Here is a 23,845-nt window from a genome sequence, read left to right as displayed (position 1 = left end):
TGTTGACTTTTACATGATTGGTATGTTCAGATAGTGGGAGCAGACGAGGCGTTGGCGAATGAGGCGGCAGCGGCCGCACAGGCCATCAAGGATGACTGCGAGAGTGACCTGGCAGAGGCGACCCCCGCCCTCGAGGCCGCCGTACAGGCACTTGACACACTCAAGCCGGCCGACATCACCATTGTCAAATCTATGAAGAATCCACCCAACATTGTCCGATTGGTAGGTATCACTCCATCTTCTCTTCATCTGTTATCAGATAATTACATCATCTTCTATTATTACTCTTCCATTATTACTCTTGTGGTTAAGTGGTAGAGTGGACATTACTGTCCAAACTTCGTCACGGCAACAAATTAAAACGTCATTCTATTCTATTACTCTATTCATATAATGTCTAATCGGAGCACATTCATATGTTCATTTTCTTAACAGTAGTGGAACAAGAAATGATAAACAAACCTTAACCAAAATTTTATTTTCTTTCTTATGTCAACAATTAGTTCAATAATATCGGTTGTGTAAATAATACCATAGAAAAAAAAATAGCGTAAGTAGATATCCCATGGTATAGGGTGTTTATGTCGCAACTTTTACTGTTATCTCAAGCCGATTACTGTTGATTATTGTCGAATTTTACTGTTTTGTTGGGGTGAGAGTGTATGAACGGCACAATATGAGAGACTACCAGTGTCACACAGCTTCACGGGAAAGAATTACATGAACTATCGGCTTGAGATAACAGTAAAAGTTGCGACATAAATGCCCTATACCATGGGATATCTACTTATGCTATTGTTTCTCTATGATAATACTTTCCACTTTTCAAAGATTTCAATTTTAAATTCAAAAACATATTACAATCTCCGGTGAACTGGACCAAGTAGCCTTTGTGAATCAAGTATCTTTTAATGTGTCAATCAATATTAATTATTGGTATTTCAATAAACAATTATAGCTCAATTCAACATTGAATTGACTATTGGGTTTCCATGTAGTTTTATGAACTATTTTCTAGTAATTTGTTCTCACTAATGGATTCTATTAATTTGAACTGTTGAAATATAAATAGTTTATAATTGTAATGTTTATCATTTTTTTCTACGATGAAATAATTTTTCTTAGTGTATTTAGCGAGTTGTTGATGGATCAATAATTAGATGAGAAATAAGTTGTTGCTTCATTGTAACCTGCCGCCTTGTATGCATACTCAACTCATCTACAATTTGAATGAAAATCGGTATTTTCATAAAGTTTCTATAGGTTTTCAGAAAGGTATTATTATTATTTTTTAATAAGTACTTGCTCTTCACAGTAATTTTTATCAATTCTATTTTAGGTATTGGAAGCAGTTTGTGTCATGAAAGGCATCAAATCAGAGAGAAAGCCCGATCCCAAAGGATCAGGTAAAATGATGGAGGATTTCTGGGGGCCGTCTCAAAAGCTTCTCGGTGATCTCAAATTCCTTGATGGATTAAAGATGTACAATAAGGATAATATCGATCCAGCAATAATGAAGAAAATCAGAGAAAAGTACATAAGAGACAGAGATTTTGATCCTTCAGTTGTCAAAAAAGTATCGAATGCTTGTGAAGGTCTATGTAGGTGGGTGCGGGCCATGGAGGTTTATGACAGAGTAATAAAAATCGTCGCACCGAAAAAGGCAAAACTTGCCGAGGCGGAAGCAGAACTGAGTATACAAATGGACAAACTGAATGAGAAGAGAGCTCAACTACAAGAGGTAACAGATAAGTTGCAAGCTTTGAATGACGAATTTGCAGCAAAAACCAAGGAGAAGAAAGAACTGGAAGATGCCATCGACCTGTGCTCTCAGAAGCTGCAACGTGCTGAAAAGCTGATTGGTGGTTTGGGAGGAGAGAAACAGAGATGGGGCGATCTGGCGCATCAGTTAAAGGACACATTGTACAATGCAATAGGCGATGTGCTGTTGTCTGCCGGCGTTGTCGCCTACCTGGGAGCATTCACCGTCGACTACAGAAGCCAACTCATCACTCACTGGAACAAGATCTGCTTTGAAGCGGGTATTCCATGCTCGGAAACATTTTCCATGATCACTACTCTTGGGGACCCTGTGCAAATTCGCAGCTGGTCCATTGATGGTCTTCCAGTGGACAATTTCTCCATCGAGAATGGTATTATCGTGTTCAGTGGACGTCGATGGCCTCTCATGATCGATCCTCAGGGCCAGGCAAACAAGTGGGTCAAGAACATGGAGAAAAAGAACAAACTCAGTGTCATCAAACTCACTGACTCCAATTACACACGTATACTAGAAGTAGCGATTGAACAAGGCTTGCCAGTATTGCTTGAAAATATCATGGAAGAAATCGATGCCAACTTGGAACCTTTGTTGGATCTCAACATATTCAAACAAGGAAGCGTGGAGTATTTGAAGTTTGGAGAGAATCTTCTAGAATTTAATAGAAACTTCCGATTCTATATCACAACCAGGTTGAGAAATCCTCATTATCTGCCTGAATTAGCTGTTAAAGTATCCCTTCTCAATTTTATGATTACACCTCAAGGACTACAAGATCAACTACTGGGTATACTTGTTGCAAAAGAATGTCCGGAATTGGAGGATAAGAAGAATAAACTGATCCTGGAAGGAGCAAGCAACAAGAAGCAACTAAAAGAAATAGAAGATAAAATTCTTGAGGTACTGTCGTCGTCAGAAGGTAATATTTTGGAAGATGAGACCGCTATTCAAATACTCTCTTCTTCAAAAATACTGTCTGAAGAAATTCAAGCCAAACAAGAAGTAGCAGCTTCCACTGAAACAGAGATCGATCATGCCAGAAATTTGTATGTGCCTGTTTCAAAACACTCGTCAGTGCTCTTTATGTGCCTCAGAGAGCTGGCCAACATAGACCCCATGTATCAGTACAGTCTCGGATGGTTCATCAATCTTTACCACCAGAGCATTGCCAGCAGCGAAAAGTCTGACATTCTTGAGGAACGTCTGAAAAATCTCAACAATCATTTCACCTACAGTATCTACTCGAACGTTTGCAGGTCTTTATTTGAGAGAGATAAACTAGCTTTCTCTTTCATACTCTGCATTGGAATTCAACAATCGCGTAAAAATATTGAAGATGAGCTATTATTGTTTCTTCTGACAGGGGGAGTCGCTTTGGACAACCCTTTCCCCAACCCTTGTTCTTCGTGGCTGAGTGACAAGTCGTGGAATGAAGTGGTGCGCGCTAGTGAGCTAGCTGAATTGAAAGAGTTGAGGGCCTCGATAACAGAGAACGTTGACGAATGGAAACAGTTTTATGATTCGGCCAGTCCTCACTTGTCGGAAATGCCGAAACCCTTCCAGAATGCAAAGGCCATGGAGTGGCTGTGTATCCTTCGCTGTTTGCGCCCTGATAAACTTGTTCCCGCCACTCAGGTAAATTAATTCTACATCATCTATGACTTTCCAATATTGATGATAGAATTTGGTTTTCATTAATAAAATGTAGAAGATCTGGTAATTGACTTAGGTAGGCTTACATTCTTTTTTATCCGACTAATAAATAAATTATTACTATATTTTTCATCTTAAATCAACTTCATTTGTATAAAATAGGGCGATCAATTCTAAGGGTGAAAATTAAATTCTATAAATTTGACTTCCCTGTATTTTGTGATAAATTCTTCTAGCTTAATTTTTTGTGAGAAGTTTTTTTTCACTCTCTGATTATATTTTTCTTCTATTTAATAAAATAAGATTCTGGTTTTCAGATTTATATCACTGAGAGCCTTGGTCAGATGTACATTGAACCACCTCCATTCAATTTGAGAGAATCGTATGCTGATTCCAACTGCACCACGCCACTTGTTTTTATACTATCGGCAGGTGCTGATCCCATGGCAAGTCTGCTCACATTTGCTGATGAAATGAAAGTGAACCGAGCCAGTCTCATGACCATATCACTAGGACAGGGACAGGTAATATTTCAACATTATTTGCTTCAAATCTACATGTAGAAAGATATTCAAATTCAAATTTATTTTCCAGAAAACATAATACACGAATATGAAGTACAATAAATTAATATACAACATATATTGAGTAGTTTGAATAGACAATTTGACAAGTTCCTACACTATTGTAAGTAGGTACCTATTTTAAGCAACGGCTATCACCGTGTGAAAGGGCCCTTATTGTGAGTGACAGGCTGATGTTATTCATGTTAATGATCCTTGTGATTCAATAACTTTCAAGTTAGAGAGTGATTCATTATATCAGAATTATTATTGCAAGTTGGTAGTAGACTATCTACAGAAAAAGATGATGATTTTGCTCATTAAAGATGTTATTTCTTTTTTCGAGGGACCCATTGCAGCTAACATGATCAATCAAGGTATCAAGACAGGTCAATGGGTTGTTCTCCAGAACTGTCATTTAGCAGAAAGTTGGATGAAAGAGTTGGACAAGATCTGTGATGAAGTGATTGTTGCTGGCAATGCTCACAACAATTTCCGAATATGGCTCACCAGCTATCCGTCCAGAGCGTTTCCTGTCTCGATTTTACAAAATGGTTTGATTTTCCAATTTAATAATTGAAGAAATTCTGTTTCTTATACGATTTGTCTGGATAAATGCTAATAATAACATATTATTCTCATTTCATAGTTTATTATGAATGGCGTAGTGCCAAAGTTTTTTCAAGCAACTGTCTATAGTTTGTGCATATAAATAAAATATCAGTTGTTTTGTGTAGTGTTTAGAGCACCTTCATTCGTAGCATCATACACCTTTCTACACATGCACAAGTTAGACTGTTGTAGTTCGAGGCATCATAAAATAAGTGTAATTTAGTAATTTTATTTTGTCAATAATCTGAAATCAAACTTAGTTGAAAGATTTTATATTTTTGGGAGATCTGCTAGTATATCCCAAACGCCCAATTAAATTGCCACTGTATTCTGCAGGCCAAATCTTTGCTTGCCATTTTCACTAGGTCTTTTCTCAATTAGTTCAGAATTAATTTTAAAATGTTCTATTGTCATGAATAAATACATGTTATTGACACAGTCATCAGGTGACTCAGTTCAGTTCGTATTCGAATAAATTATAATTGATCGATTTGAAAATACTACGATACTTTAGCCTATGTGTTTCGTTTCAGATGTACGGTAAAAATGATAGTGATATTACGATATTACAGGTGTGAAGATGACCAATGAACCTCCAAAAGGTCTTCGTTCGAATTTGTACCGGTCTTACACTTCAGATCCTATTTGCGATGCAGAGTTCTACAATGGCTGCAAGCAGAAACCTGAATGGAACAAGCTTCTATTTTCATTGTGTTTTTTCCATGCCGTTGTCCAAGAAAGACGGAACTTTGGTCCGCTTGGCTGGAATATACCATACGAATTCAATGAGTCTGATTTGAGAATCAGTGTTATGCAGCTCCAGGCAAGTAACTTGACAAGTATAAGAACATTGCTATTTCTCTATATTTCTAAATTACTGGCAACTTACTACTTACATACTTTATTTTTATAGTCAATGAGACGAAATTCCATTGAATAAAATAAGCATTTGTTGCTTACTTCTGAAACATGAAAAATCTATGTATTTTCTTCTCTAAAATTATGTAACTCGCAAAAAATTCTAATCAAAATCACCAATTATACATTTCTTTACATTGCATGTCTAAAAAATAATACGTGAATCGGCGTGCTATTTGAAACTAAAATTCACGAATTCAATTTTTCTAAAATTCTAGATAATGCTTCTTAAAAAAACAATACGATATTTGGTGGAAAAAGTCTTGAAAGTGTGTGTGGGTAGTATAGGTAGTTGTATTTTGTAGGATGGGATGATGATTATGATGAAAAATGTATAGACCTACAGTTGTAGATGAATGTTAATTGAATATTTATTGAACTGAATAAAAATGCTACTATTTGAATTTGTTGATTATTGTATGTTATTTTCTAGATGTTCCTGAACGAGTATGAAAACGTGCCTTATGATGCTCTTCTGTACCTCACTGGAGAGTGCAATTATGGAGGAAGAGTGACTGATGATAAAGACAGACGTCTCCTCAACTCATTGCTGTCTACCTTCTATAATCCAGATGTAATTTCTGTCGAAAAGTAAGACCATCCATCTAAATAAATCCAAGAATCAGCTATTAGTTTATTTATTTATTAGACAGAGCATAAAATACAATAGTCAGAAGAGGAAAACCAGGCTTTTGTTCAAAATATAGAAAACACAATAACATTTATTCAATAAGAACAGTCAAAGTTGAAAATATTTTCATTGACACACAGTTCAGAGAAATATCAAAAATATTACGAATACTTAGTACACATAGTACACCAAGTCCTACGAAGAGGTTTACACGTTTGATTTGATATTACGTGCCCATTCATGTACCGAACTTTTTTAAATTTTACACAGTTTACAAAGTAGTTTCTGAAAATATTCTGGGAAAATTTCAGCTCCCTAACCTTCGTAGAAACAATACTTTAAGAATATAAAAAATGCTTTTTTGGTTTTATAAAATCTTTTTATTGTTGCGCTTTAGGGCAATATGACTTTTAAATAAAATAACTAGAACATAGCTTTAAAGTCCAAAATTATTCAAATTGAAATCCATCCTCAGTAACACACTGATAACAGCGCTAAAGAAATGATTCGTAAGCTCTTACAAAGAAACTCTGCGGTATCTGGATAAGTTCCTCTTCCATTGATCGCTTTAGTTACTCATCATTATTGAAGCTATGGGTATAAACATCTTCCTTTATGTAACTCCATAAAAAGAAGTTACAAGCAGTTGAATCTGGTGATCGGGGGCCAATCTAAAAAATCACTTCCACAACCAATCCAATGGCCATGAAGTTTGTCATTTATTAATTGCTTGACATGATTTGCGAAATGAGGTGGAGCACCTTCTTGTTGGAAGATTGCTTGATCCATTTCTGGTTTCATCAAATGAGCCAAGACTACCGCAATCTAGTGAACTAATCAGATAATAACACTCATGAAAGTAGTCTTTATAGGAAGCGAATGGGTAAAATTTTCAATATTCCGCCATTTTGTTTCTACGAAGGTTAGGGAGCTGAAATTTTCCCAGAATATTTTCAGAAACTACTTTGTAAACTGTGTAAAATTAAAAAAAGTTCGGTACATGAATGGGCACGTAATATAAAATGAAACGTGTAAACCTCTTCGTGGGACACGGTGTTTGTAAACTTATATAATTTCCTTGCATCAATATTTTTTCAGATATACATTCTCACAGAGTGGCACCTACTATATGCCGGATGACACTGATTATTCAAGTTGTATCGACTACATCAAATCACTTCCTCTTTATTCGTTACCCGAAGTGTTCGGGCTTCATGAAAATGCAGATATTACAAAGGATAATAAGGAGACACAATCGGTAAAATCGTTTTAGCACTATTCCATAATAAAATACATGAATATTCATTTATAAATGAAATAAATACAATACAATAGAAAAAAGAAAAAGACAGAGTCAAAAACTTGCACCGTGAATATTATTCACCAACTTTTATGGAATTTTCATGCTTTAAATTTTACTCCAAAAATATCACGCTCTTGTATAATATTGAATATTAGTGGATGAACTTGGCTCTTACATTTTTCAATAATAATTCGACTGTTCTAAGCCCAAGATTTGCATTCGAATTCTCAGCCACTGGCATTTTATGATACACAATTTTACTATAATTATACAATTTGATAGTAATGTTAATGATAGAACTGTTGCAGTTGCTGGAGAGCGTTCTCATCACTCAGACGCAACACATGGCAGGCGAGGGCGCAGGCGGCGATGATGAAATGCTCATTGAAATTGCCAACGACATCTCCTCCAAACTACCAGCTCTCTTTGATATTGATGACATAGCTGTCAAATATCCTGTACTGTATGAACAGTCTATGAATACAGTCTTGAAACAGGTTCGTAGCAGTTCGTTTTTGCTTTCTGTATGTTGTTTTTGCTTTTGACGAGGATGAAGAGTTTTCTATAGAGATTTATAAATAATTTTCGTATATATGCTTATTACTTATGTTTCTTAATTAAGAATATTGGCTTAATAATAATAATAATTTGGCTCTGCCAAGTAATTAGAATTTGAAATACATCAAATATCTGGAATAGGTACATCAATCAAATGTAATATGTAACATTATTTCTATTGTGATTAGAGTTCAATCGTAGAAGGAATTATAATTGAATTATGTTTCCTGTATAGTTTGTACTGTAGTTACAAACCAGCTCTTACATATATTATAATGTGGGTCATGACATACAAATTTTATATTGAGATGAAAACAATTTCTCGCAAAATAAATTCTTAGTTTTGAATGATTTATAATTGAACGAGCGTTATTATCGAGTTCTTTACTTTTGACTCAAGGCCAAAGTCGTTGTCCGTCTGTGTGTATGTTTGACAATAACTTTTCAAAGAATTGATCAAACAGCTTCAAGTTTTGAATACATATTCTTCGACCCTTTTTACAGATCAAGTTCGTTGGACAACAAAATTTACCGACTCCTTCGTCCTTTTTCAGGATATAACAAATAACATTGAAAGTGCATAAGAGAAAACATTTTGTGATTCATCATTTAGTCAGACAACTTTTACATCATCAAACTGAAACGGTTTAAGATATCAATGTGCGGTTTCAGACATTCATTTTCTCTTGGAAAACATGTATGACATGACCACCTTCTCATTTAAGAAAATGAATTTGTCGTCATATGAGATAAAAATATTGAAACGGCAGAGTAATTTTTGAAGAGTAATTTTTCATTTCAAATAGGATTCCCAATGAAACCTAATTATTCTTGTTAAAAAAAATGTTTAGCTGTTTCCATAATTTTCACCAACTCTGTATAATTAAAAGTTGCGGGTTTCAAAGATTACTATGCAACAGTTCATGAGCGAGTTCTCCAACACAGGGGGAAACTAGTTATGTGAGTTTAAATTTATAGTTTTAAAATGATTGATATGTCCATGTCTGAATAGTAACCTAAGTTTAATATTGTTATCTATTGGCAGGAAACAATAAGATTCAACGGCTTATTGGCAGTTGTTAGAAGAACGCTGGTGGACGTTGTGAAAGCAGTGAAAGGATTAGTTGTGATGTCTCGTGACCTGGAAGAAGTGTACAATGCTATGGTGATTGGTCGGGTGCCAGCTACCTGGGCCAGCAAGTCATACCCCTCACTCAAGTCGTTGGGAAGCTACATCACCGATCTCATTACAAGGTACTTTCTTTCATGTGTCCTTGTTAACGGTAATGAGATTTTATAGTTTGAATTAACGCCTATTATTCATTTGTCTATGTAAGGTATTTGTGTGTTGAAAAACACAAATAAAATAATGTGTTTTATCAGATAGGTACCGTAACTTGATACCCATACATTTTTACAGAGTGATATTTACTAATTTACAATTTCCACTTCGAATGAATAGACTACATAAAATATTTTAACCGGTATATCGTCTCAAATACAGGTTAAAATATTTAATGTAGTGTTAAGTCCCAAGTAAGTGTGTATTATGTTGTCATTATGTAGTCAATATGGTGTTTCGGCTGTTCTTTCATAGTGTTTTGTAGTTTTTATAGTGTCCTTCGTAAATTAGTACTAATTAATTAATTCGTGTGAATTCTCATTTTTCGTTTTTTATTAGGACTTTATGGTGTTTATACCATACAGCATTTAAATCTTATTTTCAATTCAAAATACCCATCTGTATCTATTTATTCCAAAACACTTGAAACTTCACTTTGGAATACCAAAATGTGTTTATTACCATTCTACATTAAAAATCTCTTATTAAGTTATAAATTATGTTACAAATTCTACTGAAAAAATTGGACTTCATTAAATTATGAATTACAATACAGAATTGTATAATTGTGAATGATTAGATACTGGTACATAAATGAAACTGCATTATTGTATAAATTTAGAATATATAATTATGCTTTCTACTTTTAGAGATGAATTATTTAATTCAAGTGATGTGACTTTATTTAGGTTGTGAATTATTGTAAAGTACCGGTATATTGTGAGAGACATCTCATTAGTCATTAATAAGGCCATTACTTTATCTATTTTCAGGTTGAGATTCTTGCAAGCTTGGATTGATGATGGCATTCCAGATGTATTTTGGATTTCTGGTTTCTTTTTCACTCAATCCTTTCTAACCGGTGTACTTCAAAACTACGCTCGCAAGCACAACATATCAATAGACCAGCTAAGCTTCGAATTCGAAGTGACCAAGTTCGAGAATCAGGTCCCAGGCGAACCTGACTTTGGAGTATTTTGCAAGGTAATTGGTGAAATACAGTATTCATATTATCAGATGTAAAACATTCTACTTATATTTATTGGAGCTTCTAATCTTTCGAAATCCCCAGTGTAACTCTGGGACCTCGAATATTTTCATCAAAAGCTCTTTATTATAAGATCTAGAACATAGATCAAAGAGATTTTATGCAGCATTCCATTCTACATATACTTATATAAATTCATATTTTAGTAACTAATGTAAAATTAACGACGATTGTTGCTCTAGTGCATGAAATTCAATTCAGTAGTCATTGTAAAAGTAGTCATCCTAATTACTTGGAAGGTTAAAATCAGTCAGAACAAATAGCAGGTGGACATCTCAGCCACTCAGCCAATGGAGTCAATAGCTTCCAATAGAAAGTGTCTGAAAAAGTATAATAAAATTCATTTCCCAGTTGGGTAAAACATTAAAATTTGTTCAATGGACTATTATTGTTATGCTCGCCAATTTTTTTAGAAATATTCATGAAATGCTTGACTAGAAGAACTCTTGAAGCTGCAAAATAATGCATGTAATGTGAAGTGTCACTCATGAATACCTACCTACCCTCACTTTATTCATGAGGCTGAATTGGTAAATATAGATTATTAATACTAAATTATTTATTCCCTGGAGATTATTTTTGTATTGAAGAATCTAATAAGCATACATTTGAGTGAATAACCTTATCTTTCGCTCTCGTTATAGCTATGATAGGCAACTATTTTAAAAGTTTAAATTATATTGATATTGGAAATGTAGATTAATTTTTAGTGATTATTATGCATTTTAATTTGTTTTTGAAATCGAATGCAATATTTTTAATCTTAGAATGGGTTGATAGGTATGTGAAATGTATTATTCATTGCAACGTAAATAAATAAATACTAATTTGTGATTCAAATAAAAATGTTTCTTTTCAATAACAAAATGCTACAATAGGATGTGCAGCTACAATTTGATTCTCTAGTGAAGGTAAGAACGAACTAAGAAGTCACTATTCATTTCTATAAGGAGTCTTATTGTTTTAAAAATTTTGATTCTACATTTATTTTTATCTAATACTATCATTTATGGTTCACGGCTTGAACCAGAAATTAATCGTGTTTAAATGAAAGTTTTACTTTTTTGTATTTGTCAATTTGCATATTCTCGTAGTTTAATTCTGAAAAGAAGAAAAGTGGATGTAACATAATTTTTAGAAGACTAAGCCCCGGTTGCACAAAATCAGATTAAATTTTAATCGTGGTTAATTTTACGAGAACCAATCGGAGAAGGCTTTTTGAAAAAGCGGCTTCTATGATTGGTTCTCGTGCAATTTAATCACGATTAAAACTTGACCGTCTTTTGTGCAACCGGCACACAATACATTTAGTAACACTTTTTAAGCATTGCCATCTCTGAAAGGCCCATTTATAGATAACTAATTATTACAATAATTTATTGAACAATAACTTAAAACCACTAAAAGATGTAGAATTTTATCAAGAAGTGGTATTTTACATTATAATAATATCAGATCATCTCCAAATTACCCCATATTCCAAATTTATAGAGTTTAAAGAAAAATAGATCTGTAGTTTTTTTCAGATACTGTTGTTGATGAGATCTAGTGTTACTTATCAATAATGAAACACTGGGATGTTGTCTAGAAATATCACACATTTATTGAAAAATTACATACATGTTTCAACACCAATGATGTCATCTTCAGTCTGAAGTGTCAATAATGTTATCTTCAGTGACTGAAGATGACACCATTGGTGTTGAAACATGTCTGTATTTTCTCAACAAATTCGTGCTATTTCTAGACAATATCAAAGTGTTTTATCAATCTGCATACTTCTTGCTAGGAGAGTTAATTTTTTATTGTGATCATTAAACTATGTCATGGAAATTGAGAACTTGTATGTAAGTATTATTGGCTTTTACATGCAGCAAAAGCACCAGGAAGAGGAATTTAGTGTCTTCATAGAGGTGAGAAACAAAGGTGAAACACGCCTTGGCACAGTTCATAAATTTAATCCAATCAAACTATCACGCATGCACAACATCAAAGCATCAATTTCCTATTTATTCATGAATTCATTAAGTACAGTATATTGGTGACAAATGTTATGAATTTTCTGTTTCAATTTGCATGATATTGAATTTTATATTTCAATGTTTGTAATATCGTTCTTTGGGGCTCTTGGATTCTCCTACGATTTGTGTTCCTAGTTTTCATTACTCAATAATTATACAAAAGTACTTGGAAAATTACCTTATAGTAATGACTGTATTTCATAAGGATTTTTATTTCTTTATACTAGAGTACGGTAGTGGTTTTAAAGTGGTTTTATTCGTGAGTTTTGTGACTCATAATTTACATATTTTTCATATGAATCAAACATATATGTACTTTTGAATACTCCAATTTATTTAGATACATAATTCGGTTGAAGAAAATCAATTATTAATTTTGAATCATGCTCTCATATAATTCGATTTTCTATTATTTCATCGCTTTGAATAGACTTCTCCATTTCAGGGACTATTCCTGGAGGGTGCTCGATGGGATAGAGAACTCAGCATACTCAATGAATCTCTACCAAAGATTCTATTCGATACCATACCAATTATATGGTTCAAACCTGGTAAAAAGGTACGATATTCAAAATCCTGAATGAAAAAGACTAAGAAATTGTCAAAAAACCACTGATTTATTAGCCATGCATTACCAATATAGACCATGCTATTAGCCATGCATTACCAATAGCATGGTCTATAGAGCACTAACAATACCTATGAGCAATCATGATTTTGATATTGAGATCACTAAAATTAAACAGATAGCTGTCACAAATGGGTATGAAGAAAGTATGGTGGACAGATTATTGAGTAAAATTAATAGACAAATTTCAATCAATTCTAGCTTTGTAGGCTCAAACTGTGAGGAGAAGACTTGGATAACAATCCCATATTTAGGCCTTGTATCTGATAAGATAGGTAGGGAATTGAAGAGGAATGGATTTCATGTTGCTTTCAAGACCAAACCGATTTTAAATAGTCTATTTAGCTGGAGTAAAGACAAAATTGATATTTGGGATAAAAGCGGGGTGTACAAACTTAAATGTGATGATTGTAATGCTTGTTACGTGGGTCAGACTGGTAGAAGTTTCAAAAGTAGAATTAAAGAACACATCAGAGATTGGAATAAACAAAATGGGGAATCTAACTTTGCAGAACATTTGATAACAAATAATCACAAGTTCACAGTTAAGGAGAATGTTGAGTTTCTGCATGTTAATAACAAAGGCAGATCTTTGAATATTCTAGAGGCTTTAGAAATAACAAGAGTAATTAAGGAAAATCCCCAGTATAGTTTAAATGACCAGATTCATTTCAACCAGTACAACACTACGAATTTAGTTTTATCATAAACATGTAAGCATACATTAGTCAATAGTTTTTCCATTTACATATTTGTTTTATTATCTTTCACATTTGTTTTCTTGGTTCTTATTTTGTACCAAATAGTAAATTTTATTATCATGGCGATTCTGTTGCTTAAGCCGCCATTTTGTCACACCGTTGAGGGGGAGGAGACTGTCTAGCTAGGCCAATGGCAGGCGTTCATGCCCTCGACCAATAGCAGTACTCGCCTACTAGTATAAATTCTGCTGCTCTTGTATTTAGTTTTAGTTTATCAGAGATTGACAATGGTGTAATAACCGAAACCGGTCTTTCTAATTATCAATAAATCAGTGGTTTTTTGACAATTTCTTAGTCTTTTTCATTCAATATGAATAATTACCACAATATCAACTTCTCAACTACACAAAAAGTGATATTCAAAATCCTTAGCAAAAATGAATCAGTTTATACTAATACTTTACTTTGGATTTCACATTCATCATCTCAACAAGTTTCCTTAGAAAGTTTCATTTATACTCACCATGGCTTTATGATACATCATTGCATTTTATTATATATCTACAGTTATTACATCTAGAGGATTGTGTGGCAATTGGGATCTAGAAAAATACCGCCGTCCTCATTAAAGCAATTATCCAATCAAACTGTGACTTCACTTTTGGTTACGTCTTGTATCTTGCATGATAACACGTAGCTATTATTTCATCCTTCTTTATTTATTAATTTTATATGAATGAATATCATTCAACTTGAAAACAATTAATGAAATCTTACGAATATGTCCAGCATATCTGGATCTTACATTTTCATCGATCTCTTCTCTCTTGATTGGAAGAGAACCCATAATACTAGTAGCTCTGTGAACAGTAGCCTCCTCTGTCCATACTGTTCATCAGAGTAAATTCTGTCGTGTCGGCGAGATATCTGTGTGAAAACGACAAATGGCTTTCGGGGTTGGTGTATACATGCTGGTAAAATGCTAACATCAAAAACTTATCTCCTTCAAGACATACTGGCAACAGGTCAGCCCGAGTTGAAATCAGAGAAAGGTCGAGAGAAAATACTATAAATTACTTTCAGTAATTATATTACTATATATTATAATTAAATATATTATATTACTATAATTAACTACTATAAATAATCAATTATTGTATGCAACTAATAGTCCACACAACAAGCAGTTGATTTTTACTAAGTTGCATTGAGATAATAATTGCATGCAATAATTAATAATCCACTAGAAAGCTGATTTATGATGAATAATTCCAAGGAACCTGGAATACATTATTCTAGGTTCATTAAATAATTCTATAATTTTTACGGTAATATTGGCGTTTGAGGAGACTCTTTTTCCTTTTGTAGTATCCTTAAAATGCAAAATTTCAAAAAAAAAACTTATATATGCGTCGACGTGCCTTGTTTCAAAGTACTTTTATACCATATCGGGCAATATTTGTCTACAAACAGACAAAAGCCGATCGAATCGAAACTCATCTTTGCTTCTTAATGCAGTGCATGGAATTTCATTTCAAATAGTATTGTGGTTTGTGCTATTATAATTCTTCTAGATGATTTCTTGTCGAAAAATCATCTAGAATAATTATAATAGCTCAAAACACAATACTATTTGAAATGAAATTGCATCCACTGCATTAAGAGTCATATCTAAAAAGTTCTTCAGAACGTTCTCAGCCAAGCAAGTTTTAGTTGTCTAGCAGCCAACAACTAACCAATCAGAACGATTAAAGCAATCAGAGCAACTAATCACGATGCTCAGTTGATTTTCATTTTAAATACAGACATTGGAAAGCCCAAATACATCTATAAAAGACGTTTTTCAAATGAAAATATTTCAAACTTCAATAATCTTTTGCTGCTAGAAGACTGGTCAATTATTTATAATTTTTCATGATTTGGATAGACAATGGGAGGTTTTTATGGAAAAGTTGCTCTGTGCTTTCACAATAGCTTTTCCATTGAAGCGCACAAAAGTAAGAGAAAACAAAGTAAAAAACAAGAAGTTAAATAAATCATTGAAGAAGCTTGCTTATGATAATGTTGATCTCTCAATTTTAGTGAGCATCACAAATAACCCTGATTTGAAGCAGCTTTTAAAACAGCGACAAGTTCAATTCAGACAAATTTTGAAACAAGAAAGGAGAATTGATGTGAAGAGAGAAATTGACAGCTCAGAGAATATGCGGCGAGCTGTTTGGAATGTGGTTAGAAGAGAGACTTCCGAAGCAGTGGCCAATAAAGGTGTATCCTCTCTTTTAAAAAATGATACAGTCATCAAGTCAAAAAATTCCATTGCCAACATATTAAATAAATATTTTATAAAATCAGCACAATTCATGAACAGTAACAATGTAGGATTTAGAGTACCCAAGGGCCCCCGAATTCAAACACAGTTTTACCTTCCTTTTGTAAATTATGACGATGTTGTCAAGGCTATTTTATCACTTAAACCGAAAAAGTCATACGGAATTGATGGAATATCAGCCTGGCTGCTACATCGATCCTATTCAAATATTATTGGACCATTAACCTATTTAATTAATGAGTCTTTCAGTCAAGGTCATTTCCCTGCAGTTTTCAAGCATTCAAGGATTATTCCGGTTTTCAAAGGGGGTGACAGATATAGTGAAGAAAATTATCGTCCAGTAGCACTTATACCTACCCTATCAAAGATTCTTGAGAGGATTGTTCATTCCAGGTTACTATTTCATCTGAATTGTCACAACTTTTTGTCAGGTCAGCAATTTGGATTTAGGCCAAAACGAAGCTCCACAGATGCCATCCTATCTTTTTTAAGCTCATCATTGATCAACTTGAACGTCGAGAACCAGCCATAGGATTATTTTGTGCTTTATCAAAAGCCTTTGATAGAGTTAATCATAGAACACTCTTACTCAAGCTTGAAATGTGTGGTGTACGTGGTTTATCACTTTCATGGTTCAAATCATATCTTGAGTCTCAGTTCTTTGAGGTGCAGGGAATCAAATCAAAAACCTCCAAGGTCAGCTCAGGGGTACCCCAAGGGTCAATATTGGGCCCTCTACTTTTTCTCATTTATATCAATGACCTGGAATTTGAATTACCGCTTTGCAAGGCTCTGTTCTATGCAGACGACACAACTCTGCTTTTTGGTGGTCAGGGAGAGAGTATTCAGTTGAGGGTGAATAGAGCAGTATTATCTATGAATGATTGGCTATCTGGAAATAGTCTATCATTAAATGTGGTCAAAACTAAATTTCTCCAGTTTCTGACAAAAAGTAAGTCACCCTTTCCAATATCCATATCTGTAAATGGTAGGCACATTAGTGAATCGGCTACGTATAAATTTCTGGGAGTTACTATTGATAAGCATTTCTCTTGGATTCCTCACATCACTGAAGTGTGCAGTAGACTTGATAAAGTGTGCTTCTCACTGAGAATATTAAAGTCACTGTTAAATAAAGAATATTATTTACTTACTGTTTATCATGGCTGTTTTGCATCGGTGATGACTTATACAATGGAAGCTTGGGGGTTCTCATCCCATTCCAATGAGGTGTTCAAGATACAAAAGCGTGCTATCCGAATTATAGAAGGCCTTCCAGTATATCATACATGTAGAGGGACGTCTAGCAGACTTGGCATTATGACATTTTATGGTCTTCTCGTTTATCGGTCTGTTATATATATAAGAAGGAATGGTGATCGTTTTACAACTGTAGGAGCTAGCCACAATTATTCTACAAGACATGGTACCAATTTGCTACTTCCCCAACCTCATCTTGCCTTGTCTGAAGGGTATATAAATGTCACTGGTATTAAAATTTATAATAAATTACCAGATAGCTTGAAGTCGATTAATAATGATGCTTTGTTCAAAAAAAAACCTTAAAAAGTTTGTTGTAGAAGGAGAGTTTTACTCGTTGAATGAGTTTTTGTCTGGCTGACTTTTTCTGACCTTTTATTATGTTGACTAAATCCAAAAACATGTTACCTATGTGTATATAATTTTACTTATGACGACTGCGATATACAGACATTTCTTGTTATTGTATTCATGCAGAAAATAAAGAATTTGAATTTGAAAATAGCTGCTGGTTGCTAGGCAAGGTATGCTCGATGCAGATGCTCGGTTTAAATGAGAAATTTCAGCAGTTCGTTTGAGCCTCAAATGAAACACATTATGATAAATGCAACCATATCTACAAGTAAACGTGGTTTAGCGTTAAAAATAGATGGTGCATTTCACCTATCACCTATAAATCAAAATAACTTGGTAGATACCATTCTCTAACACACTATGCTCTAAATATACTCTTTAATACATTAATAGTACCAAGTTTGATGTCACACCAGACCGGAAATGACACAATTAGACGAAAAAATACCACATTTACAAAATTTGGGGATGTGTGGCATGGTCTCACCCAAGCCAATGCTAAAGCCTTCTCACTCGGTCGAAGTAAACATTTTGTCCGTTCTTGTCCGGCTTAGGGTAAGACATCACCCCAAGCAGACTATAAAGTGAATAAAATGAGTATTCCAAGTACATTTCAGTCACAAAGTCACTAAAGTTTAGTGGATACTATAATAGTTTTGGATACTATACTTATAGCAGTTAAAGAGTCATTTCAAAGATACTTCATTCCAAACTAATTTTTGATCATAGATTCAATGTTCTAATAGTGAATATCTATTTGTTTCCAGGCTGATTTCATTACATCACCATCGTACATTTGTCCGATTTACAAGACAAGCGCAAGGAGAGGCGTGCTATCAACCACTGGACATTCAACCAACTTCGTAATGTTTCTTCTGATTCCTTCGGACAAGCCTGAAAAACACTGGATCAATCGCGGAGTAGCATCCTTATGCCAACTCGATGACTGAAATACTAAAAACTAAACTAAAATTATATAATAATTTTATTTTTTTCTATAAGAATTACCCTACTTATTTTTTATAATAGATTTTACAATCCATAGATTTTCGCGTGTTGCCAAATTCATGGTAAATGTGTTTCACTACTATAAACCTGAAATTCTTTTGAAATTTACTATACTTCACTTTTTATACTCCTTTTTTAAAGAAATAAAATCTGCTATTTCCACTATTCATTTGTAATTCCATCGTTAAAGCTTTGAGTCTATCAACTTAGAATCTAATACCGGATTGAAATGGTCAGGTAAGAGTATAAAATTATCAGATAACACTAAAGCATATAATTTAATTCATCAGTTTTCATAGCTTATAGTTTTTCTTAATAGGTTTTAATAACGTCTGATTGAATAGTTAATTATTATGATTGGAACAAGTTGCATAACTTATTTAACTTTTACCTATAACCTATATAACTTAAAGTCATCCTTAGTTGATGCAAGATCATTTTATATGCGTTCATTCAGCTCAACTGAAAGGTTTTAATAAGTGACTATAATAAATTCAACAAAAGACATTTTTGATTAACTTAATTCAATGTTAATAATACAGTAAATGAAGACAAATTTTTACCGTACCCATTTACTGTTTAATAAGTGGAAAAATTTTTGAATATAAAATGTCCTAAATGTTCTTCTCCATTAGAATCTAAGCGTATTTTGATTTCAAGCTCCCAAGTTTGACTAGTCAAATTCTTAACCGATCTCGTTGTTTTTGAGTTATTATTCCAGGGTTTAGTATCAATTAGTGTGGCTTGTTGCTTCATAAACAACATTGTAACACTGCAAGAGTTGCTGTGAATGCTTTGTTTCCGGGCGGCGCCATTTTCCAAAAAGGATAAATTTGTTTCTTTAATGAGGATAATTTCATAATCTAAGTGGAACCGAAATTTGTTTCTATAATGAGAATAATTTCATAATCTAAGTGGAACCGTTTTTTGTGCCATTCTGGTGGAATTATTTTTAAAATGAAAATTTGTTGCGATTGTTACATTAATTATACAAATGTTTTTTTTTTAATTTTGTATTTAAACCATAATAAGAATTTTTGTACTAAATTTCCTTATAATAAAAGTTAAAGTTGGCTTGGTTATATTAATATCGGTTGTCACTTGCTTTTCTAAATCTGCATGTGAATCAGTTTTCAATAAGCAATTTGTCCAATCTGTAGCATTTGTTTTCTCCCGAATTATCATTTCCTTCCCACTGGAATTTTCAAGACAATAAACCACCTTCTTTTGATCGTTTTCTGGGTTTTTAGGTGAAAGCTCCATACTCTCGGAAATTGTTTGCAAAGGATCTCCCAGTTTGTTCTGTGCATCTTCTTCTGAAATTTCCCTCATTTCAAAAAGTTCACATTCACTATCACTATTTTTGGGGTCATTTAATAAAAATGCCATGATATGAGAATCATAATTTGCTTGTTTTTCATTAGTCGAGGAACTTCTTTTTGATATGAATTTTTTCAGTTGATCATTTTCTTGAACAATTTTCTGCATCCATTTTGAAAAGTTAAGACCAGTAACCATAGCAGCTTTATAATCTTCTTGTCTGACGCATCCATTATCAGTTTGCCTTAGGTACTCTAAAAATCGTCGATGGAATAAGTAGACGATATTTTCATTTTTTTCCATCAGCTTCTCTTTTTCAAGTTGATCTTTATTATTTACAAAGTTATTATTCAGCTCACATGTCAATATCGATTGTTTGAGATTCTTACTTTGACGTTCATTTTTAGATCCATTATCCACCCTATAGTATAACAATTTTTCATACATCTTTCCAAAATCCTTTTTGTTATTATCGTCGAAGTTTCTTACATCGTACTTTCCAGACCAATTCCCTCCGGTGGATTTTTGAGTTTCTTTTTGACCTGATTTTGAAGGTGACTGCTGATTACTTCTACTTTCTTCTGATAGATTTATCTGGTTTATTAATACTAATTCTGATGAGTTTGACTCTTCATCCCTCTCATTGATTAGTTTTGAACCATAATTAAAATTATCAATCTCCAGCATCCCATCATTACCTAAAAATTTATTTGTTTCATGATAGTTATTGCTTTTCACGGATCTTTCAGTTTTTACAATATGTTCAAAACTATTTTCATCGTTTAATGAAATAGCTTCTATTTTATTAGTATGTGGTATCTGTGGAATTAATTTGAAGGTATCTTTTATGTTTATGAGCGGATCAGTAGTCTTGTTAAATTCATCTCCACAGTGATGAGATGTCTCATTAGTTTCTGTTCTTTGATTACTGGATGCTGATTTCTCAAGAGAAGGCGCTGCTTGATTGCAATTACTAGTACATGCCTCATCATTTGTTAAGTAAGTTAGGCCTAACTCATGGCGATCTTCAACCTGACGGCAAGACATGAAAGTGGTGTCTACATGCCATCCCAAGCCACTGGGATTCACCCTATTAAAATAGCCATTCTCAAGCAGTTGCAAGTAAATACTGCGCAGTTCACTTGATCCTCCCTCAACCGTAGACTCTTCTAAAACACTTGAATCCTTAGAATCTTCATTTCCAACTTCACTACGGTCATTTGATTTTTTATCAACCCATGATTCTTGTGCAAGTTCCACTACTCTACCCAAATCTGTGTTATCCATTTTTTCGGTATGACAAAATTCTTCTGATATTGTACCAGCCAAATGTACAGGTTTCTGTAGTTTACTTGAGTTATTGTCCACATCAAAATCAGTTTGCTTCTCTGACTCAGATTTTTTATCCATGCTTTTCTGTTTAGATAATCTCCTCCTGAAACCTCAAAATCAGAAAAATCTAAATATATAAAAGCGAAATGGCACTCACTCACTCACTGACTGACTGACTGATTGACTCACTCACTCACTCGCAGAACTAAAAATCTACCGGACCAAAAACGTTCAAATTTGGTAGGTATGTTCAGTTGGCCCTTTAGAGGCGCACTAAGAAATCTTTTGGCAATATTTTAACTCTAAGGGTGGTTTTTAAGGGTTTAAAGTTCGCGTCTTTTAGCATGTATATTCTTCTTATTCTCTTAATTATAATTGAAAAAAGGCCATACCATATGTTAATATAGAACTATAATCTAGAGAGAGTACCTCTTCGAAACAGCTGTTGTTAACTGGTAACTAAATTAATAATTTTGTCAGGTTGGCATTAAGTTGAGTTGACCTTGTTAGGTTGGCACCAAGTTGAAGATTGAAATGCATTTATCGCGGAAAAATTGATTGGGCACTGCTACTTCAATCAGAGCTATTCCTGGGAATATTAAATTACCAGCCGTCAGGCTCGCTTCGCTCGCCATATCCGTTTAGCCAGACGTTTAGTCTGGACCCCCGACTGGATCGTCCTAACATATGATAAAAATGCTCAAATGAAAAATGCACGCGAGCGAAGCGAGCCTGCTGATCTTATTCTTGGACGATCCAGTCGGCGCCCCCTGGCTAGACGGATATGGCGAGCGAAGCGAGCCTGACGGCTAGTAGTTGAATATAATATTCAATTAACCATTTTTTACCCAAGCTACTTTCCCTTTCATTTTTATAAAATATCTTAATAATCATTCAACTAAAGCTTGAATTAATTTTCTCAATTCCTCAGTTTTTCAAGTTTGAATCAATTACATATTAAGTATGAAGTATCTGTTAATTGACTATTTTATTGAAAAAAGAAAAGGAAACGCTTTAAATATTGTTTACCCAGTAAGTTATAGAAATCCAGAGATGATTCCCAGTGTTGACATCATTCATAGAATTTTCCAAATTGTTACAAAGGAAATAATTTAAAGCTTTCAAATACAGTACAGTATATGTAAATTCATTAATATTATATAGAGATAAGTGTACAAGAGGGCAGGTTCAAACTTTTTAAAAAATAATGTATGCAATTTATTGTTAACTATGAATAAATAATAATATCGAGTGACCTTGCTAGCTCAAGTATAGTGTCAGATTTTTCAGGTTGCACTTGATCAATTATAAAAAATTAGACATAACTTAGGCTACATTCTATTCTTGAGTTGGATTAAATTTTTATTACAGCATTGAATCAGTAATTAAAAAAGTTGTGCATTGTTAAATTGAATACTGTGCTTGTGTTTCTTGTCAATTAGGCTTGATTGCTAATAAATAATTTTTAAGTGATTTTGTGCTCAAAATAACATACTAAATCGATCCCAACCAGAAATTTGATGACAGGTATTTTGACACTGGACGTAAAATTACAACAAATAAAGTTTGTTTGAGTTTATTATGAATGTAACCTTGAATAATAAAGTTTTGTTTTTGTTATTCAAATAAAATTATCATTATTCTCTAGAAAATCCATCCTTTGATGCCAGTATGTAATGAAAACTTTTTATATTAAATTTATAAATTTGAACCTTACTTACGATTTTTTAAATACTTCAACATTTTCAAGTGATACTGAAAAATTATAAATACTTTATAGTGCCAAAAATTCTTGGAGCTTTAGCATGATTTTAAAAATTGTATGAATATCGGTAATATAATCACATGTTGAGTCTTAGTCCAATCAATCAATATAAACATCATGAAAAAAGGTTTGATTGCAATATTGTATTTTAATTATTGTTAGGATAAATGAGAGAAGTCCAGAACCATCTATCTTTTAATTCAAAATACCTAGATACAGGGCGAGTTTTCAGCTATTTCCGTCAAATCCAGTCATCGAACAGAAAATTTAGCTCTCTCCTTTTTTAGATAATAAAATTTTGAATGCAATAATTCGGAGCTCTCTATTTTCAATGAATACTGAATTACAATTTTTCAAAAATGAGTGCTTAGAAAAAAATAATTTTCATGGATTTTAATATTCAATCAACTATATCGTTTGATTGACACATTTCAAATGTTCAAGTTTTAAGTTCATAAAGTTTCCAATTCGTTAAGCTTCCAGTTTGTTATACTTTTCTTGAGAGTGGTCAGAGATAAAATAGTGTTTTCAACGGGTTTTCTTCTATTTTCTTATCCTTCTTCTATCTATATCCTCTTCATCTATAGCTACCGTGTACCATTTATAAAGGAAGGAATTGGCTTATTCATGTACGGAATACGAAATAGGCTACATGTTTGAAGCATCACAAGTTTTGCATCTAAATTGAAAAATATTTTGAAATTTTGCATAACGATTCT

General features: G+C 33.3%; 2 protein-coding genes across 4 annotated transcripts in view; one reads left to right on the top strand and one right to left on the bottom strand.

Annotated features, from left to right (window-relative positions):
* The window catches only part of LOC111046903 (dynein heavy chain 3, axonemal), a 69,177-nt gene extending 49,643 nt beyond the window's left edge, over nt 1-19,534 (top strand). The window contains exons 47-60 of the mRNA XM_039440301.1: nt 31-222; nt 1,340-3,415; nt 3,751-3,957; nt 4,343-4,550; nt 5,181-5,431; nt 5,960-6,117; nt 7,256-7,415; nt 7,769-7,957; nt 9,064-9,272; nt 10,134-10,344; nt 11,287-11,319; nt 12,283-12,321; nt 12,875-12,988; nt 18,469-19,534. Coding sequence (XP_039296235.1) covers nt 31-222; nt 1,340-3,415; nt 3,751-3,957; nt 4,343-4,550; nt 5,181-5,431; nt 5,960-6,117; nt 7,256-7,415; nt 7,769-7,957; nt 9,064-9,272; nt 10,134-10,344; nt 11,287-11,319; nt 12,283-12,321; nt 12,875-12,988; nt 18,469-18,651 — 4,230 coding nt within the window. The 3' untranslated portion in view covers nt 18,652-19,534. The remainder of the gene's footprint in view (nt 1-30; nt 223-1,339; nt 3,416-3,750; nt 3,958-4,342; nt 4,551-5,180; nt 5,432-5,959; nt 6,118-7,255; nt 7,416-7,768; nt 7,958-9,063; nt 9,273-10,133; nt 10,345-11,286; nt 11,320-12,282; nt 12,322-12,874; nt 12,989-18,468) is intronic.
* Nucleotides 19,535-19,706: 172 nt separating this feature from the next.
* Nucleotides 19,707-23,502, bottom strand: LOC111046912. 3 transcript variants are annotated; one of them, XM_039440336.1, is made up of 2 exons: nt 23,079-23,502; nt 19,707-21,471 (listed from the first exon to the last, which is right to left on the bottom strand). In XM_039440336.1, the coding sequence occupies exon 2, from the start codon at nt 21,437-21,439 to the stop codon at nt 19,727-19,729; it is 1,713 nt and encodes a 570-aa protein (XP_039296270.1). In that variant the 5' UTR covers nt 21,440-21,471; nt 23,079-23,502; the 3' UTR covers nt 19,707-19,726. The 3 variants fall into 3 exon arrangements, with proteins under 3 accessions (XP_039296270.1, XP_022188255.2, XP_022188256.2); XM_022332563.2 differs by having other exon boundaries at nt 23,083-23,502; XM_022332564.2 differs by having other exon boundaries at nt 19,707-21,464; nt 23,083-23,502.
* Nucleotides 23,503-23,845: the final 343 nt, after the last annotated feature.

This window comes from Nilaparvata lugens, chromosome 1 (assembly GCF_014356525.2).
Source record: "Nilaparvata lugens isolate BPH chromosome 1, ASM1435652v1, whole genome shotgun sequence".
In the NCBI taxonomy this organism is placed as follows: domain Eukaryota; kingdom Metazoa; phylum Arthropoda; class Insecta; order Hemiptera; family Delphacidae; genus Nilaparvata; species Nilaparvata lugens.
This window is presented reverse-complemented; position numbering and strand designations above follow the sequence as displayed.

What these genes read in the sequence shown, in the direction of transcription:
- LOC111046912 (XM_022332563.2), bottom strand. Translation starts at nt 23,104, where the DNA reads ATGTTGAAGTATTTAAAAAATC. An exon ending in GTTGAAGTATTTAAAAAATC is followed by an intron (nt 21,472 to 23,082) that starts GTAAGTAAGGTT and finishes TCTGATTTTGAG; the next exon opens with GTTTCAGGAGGAGATTATCT.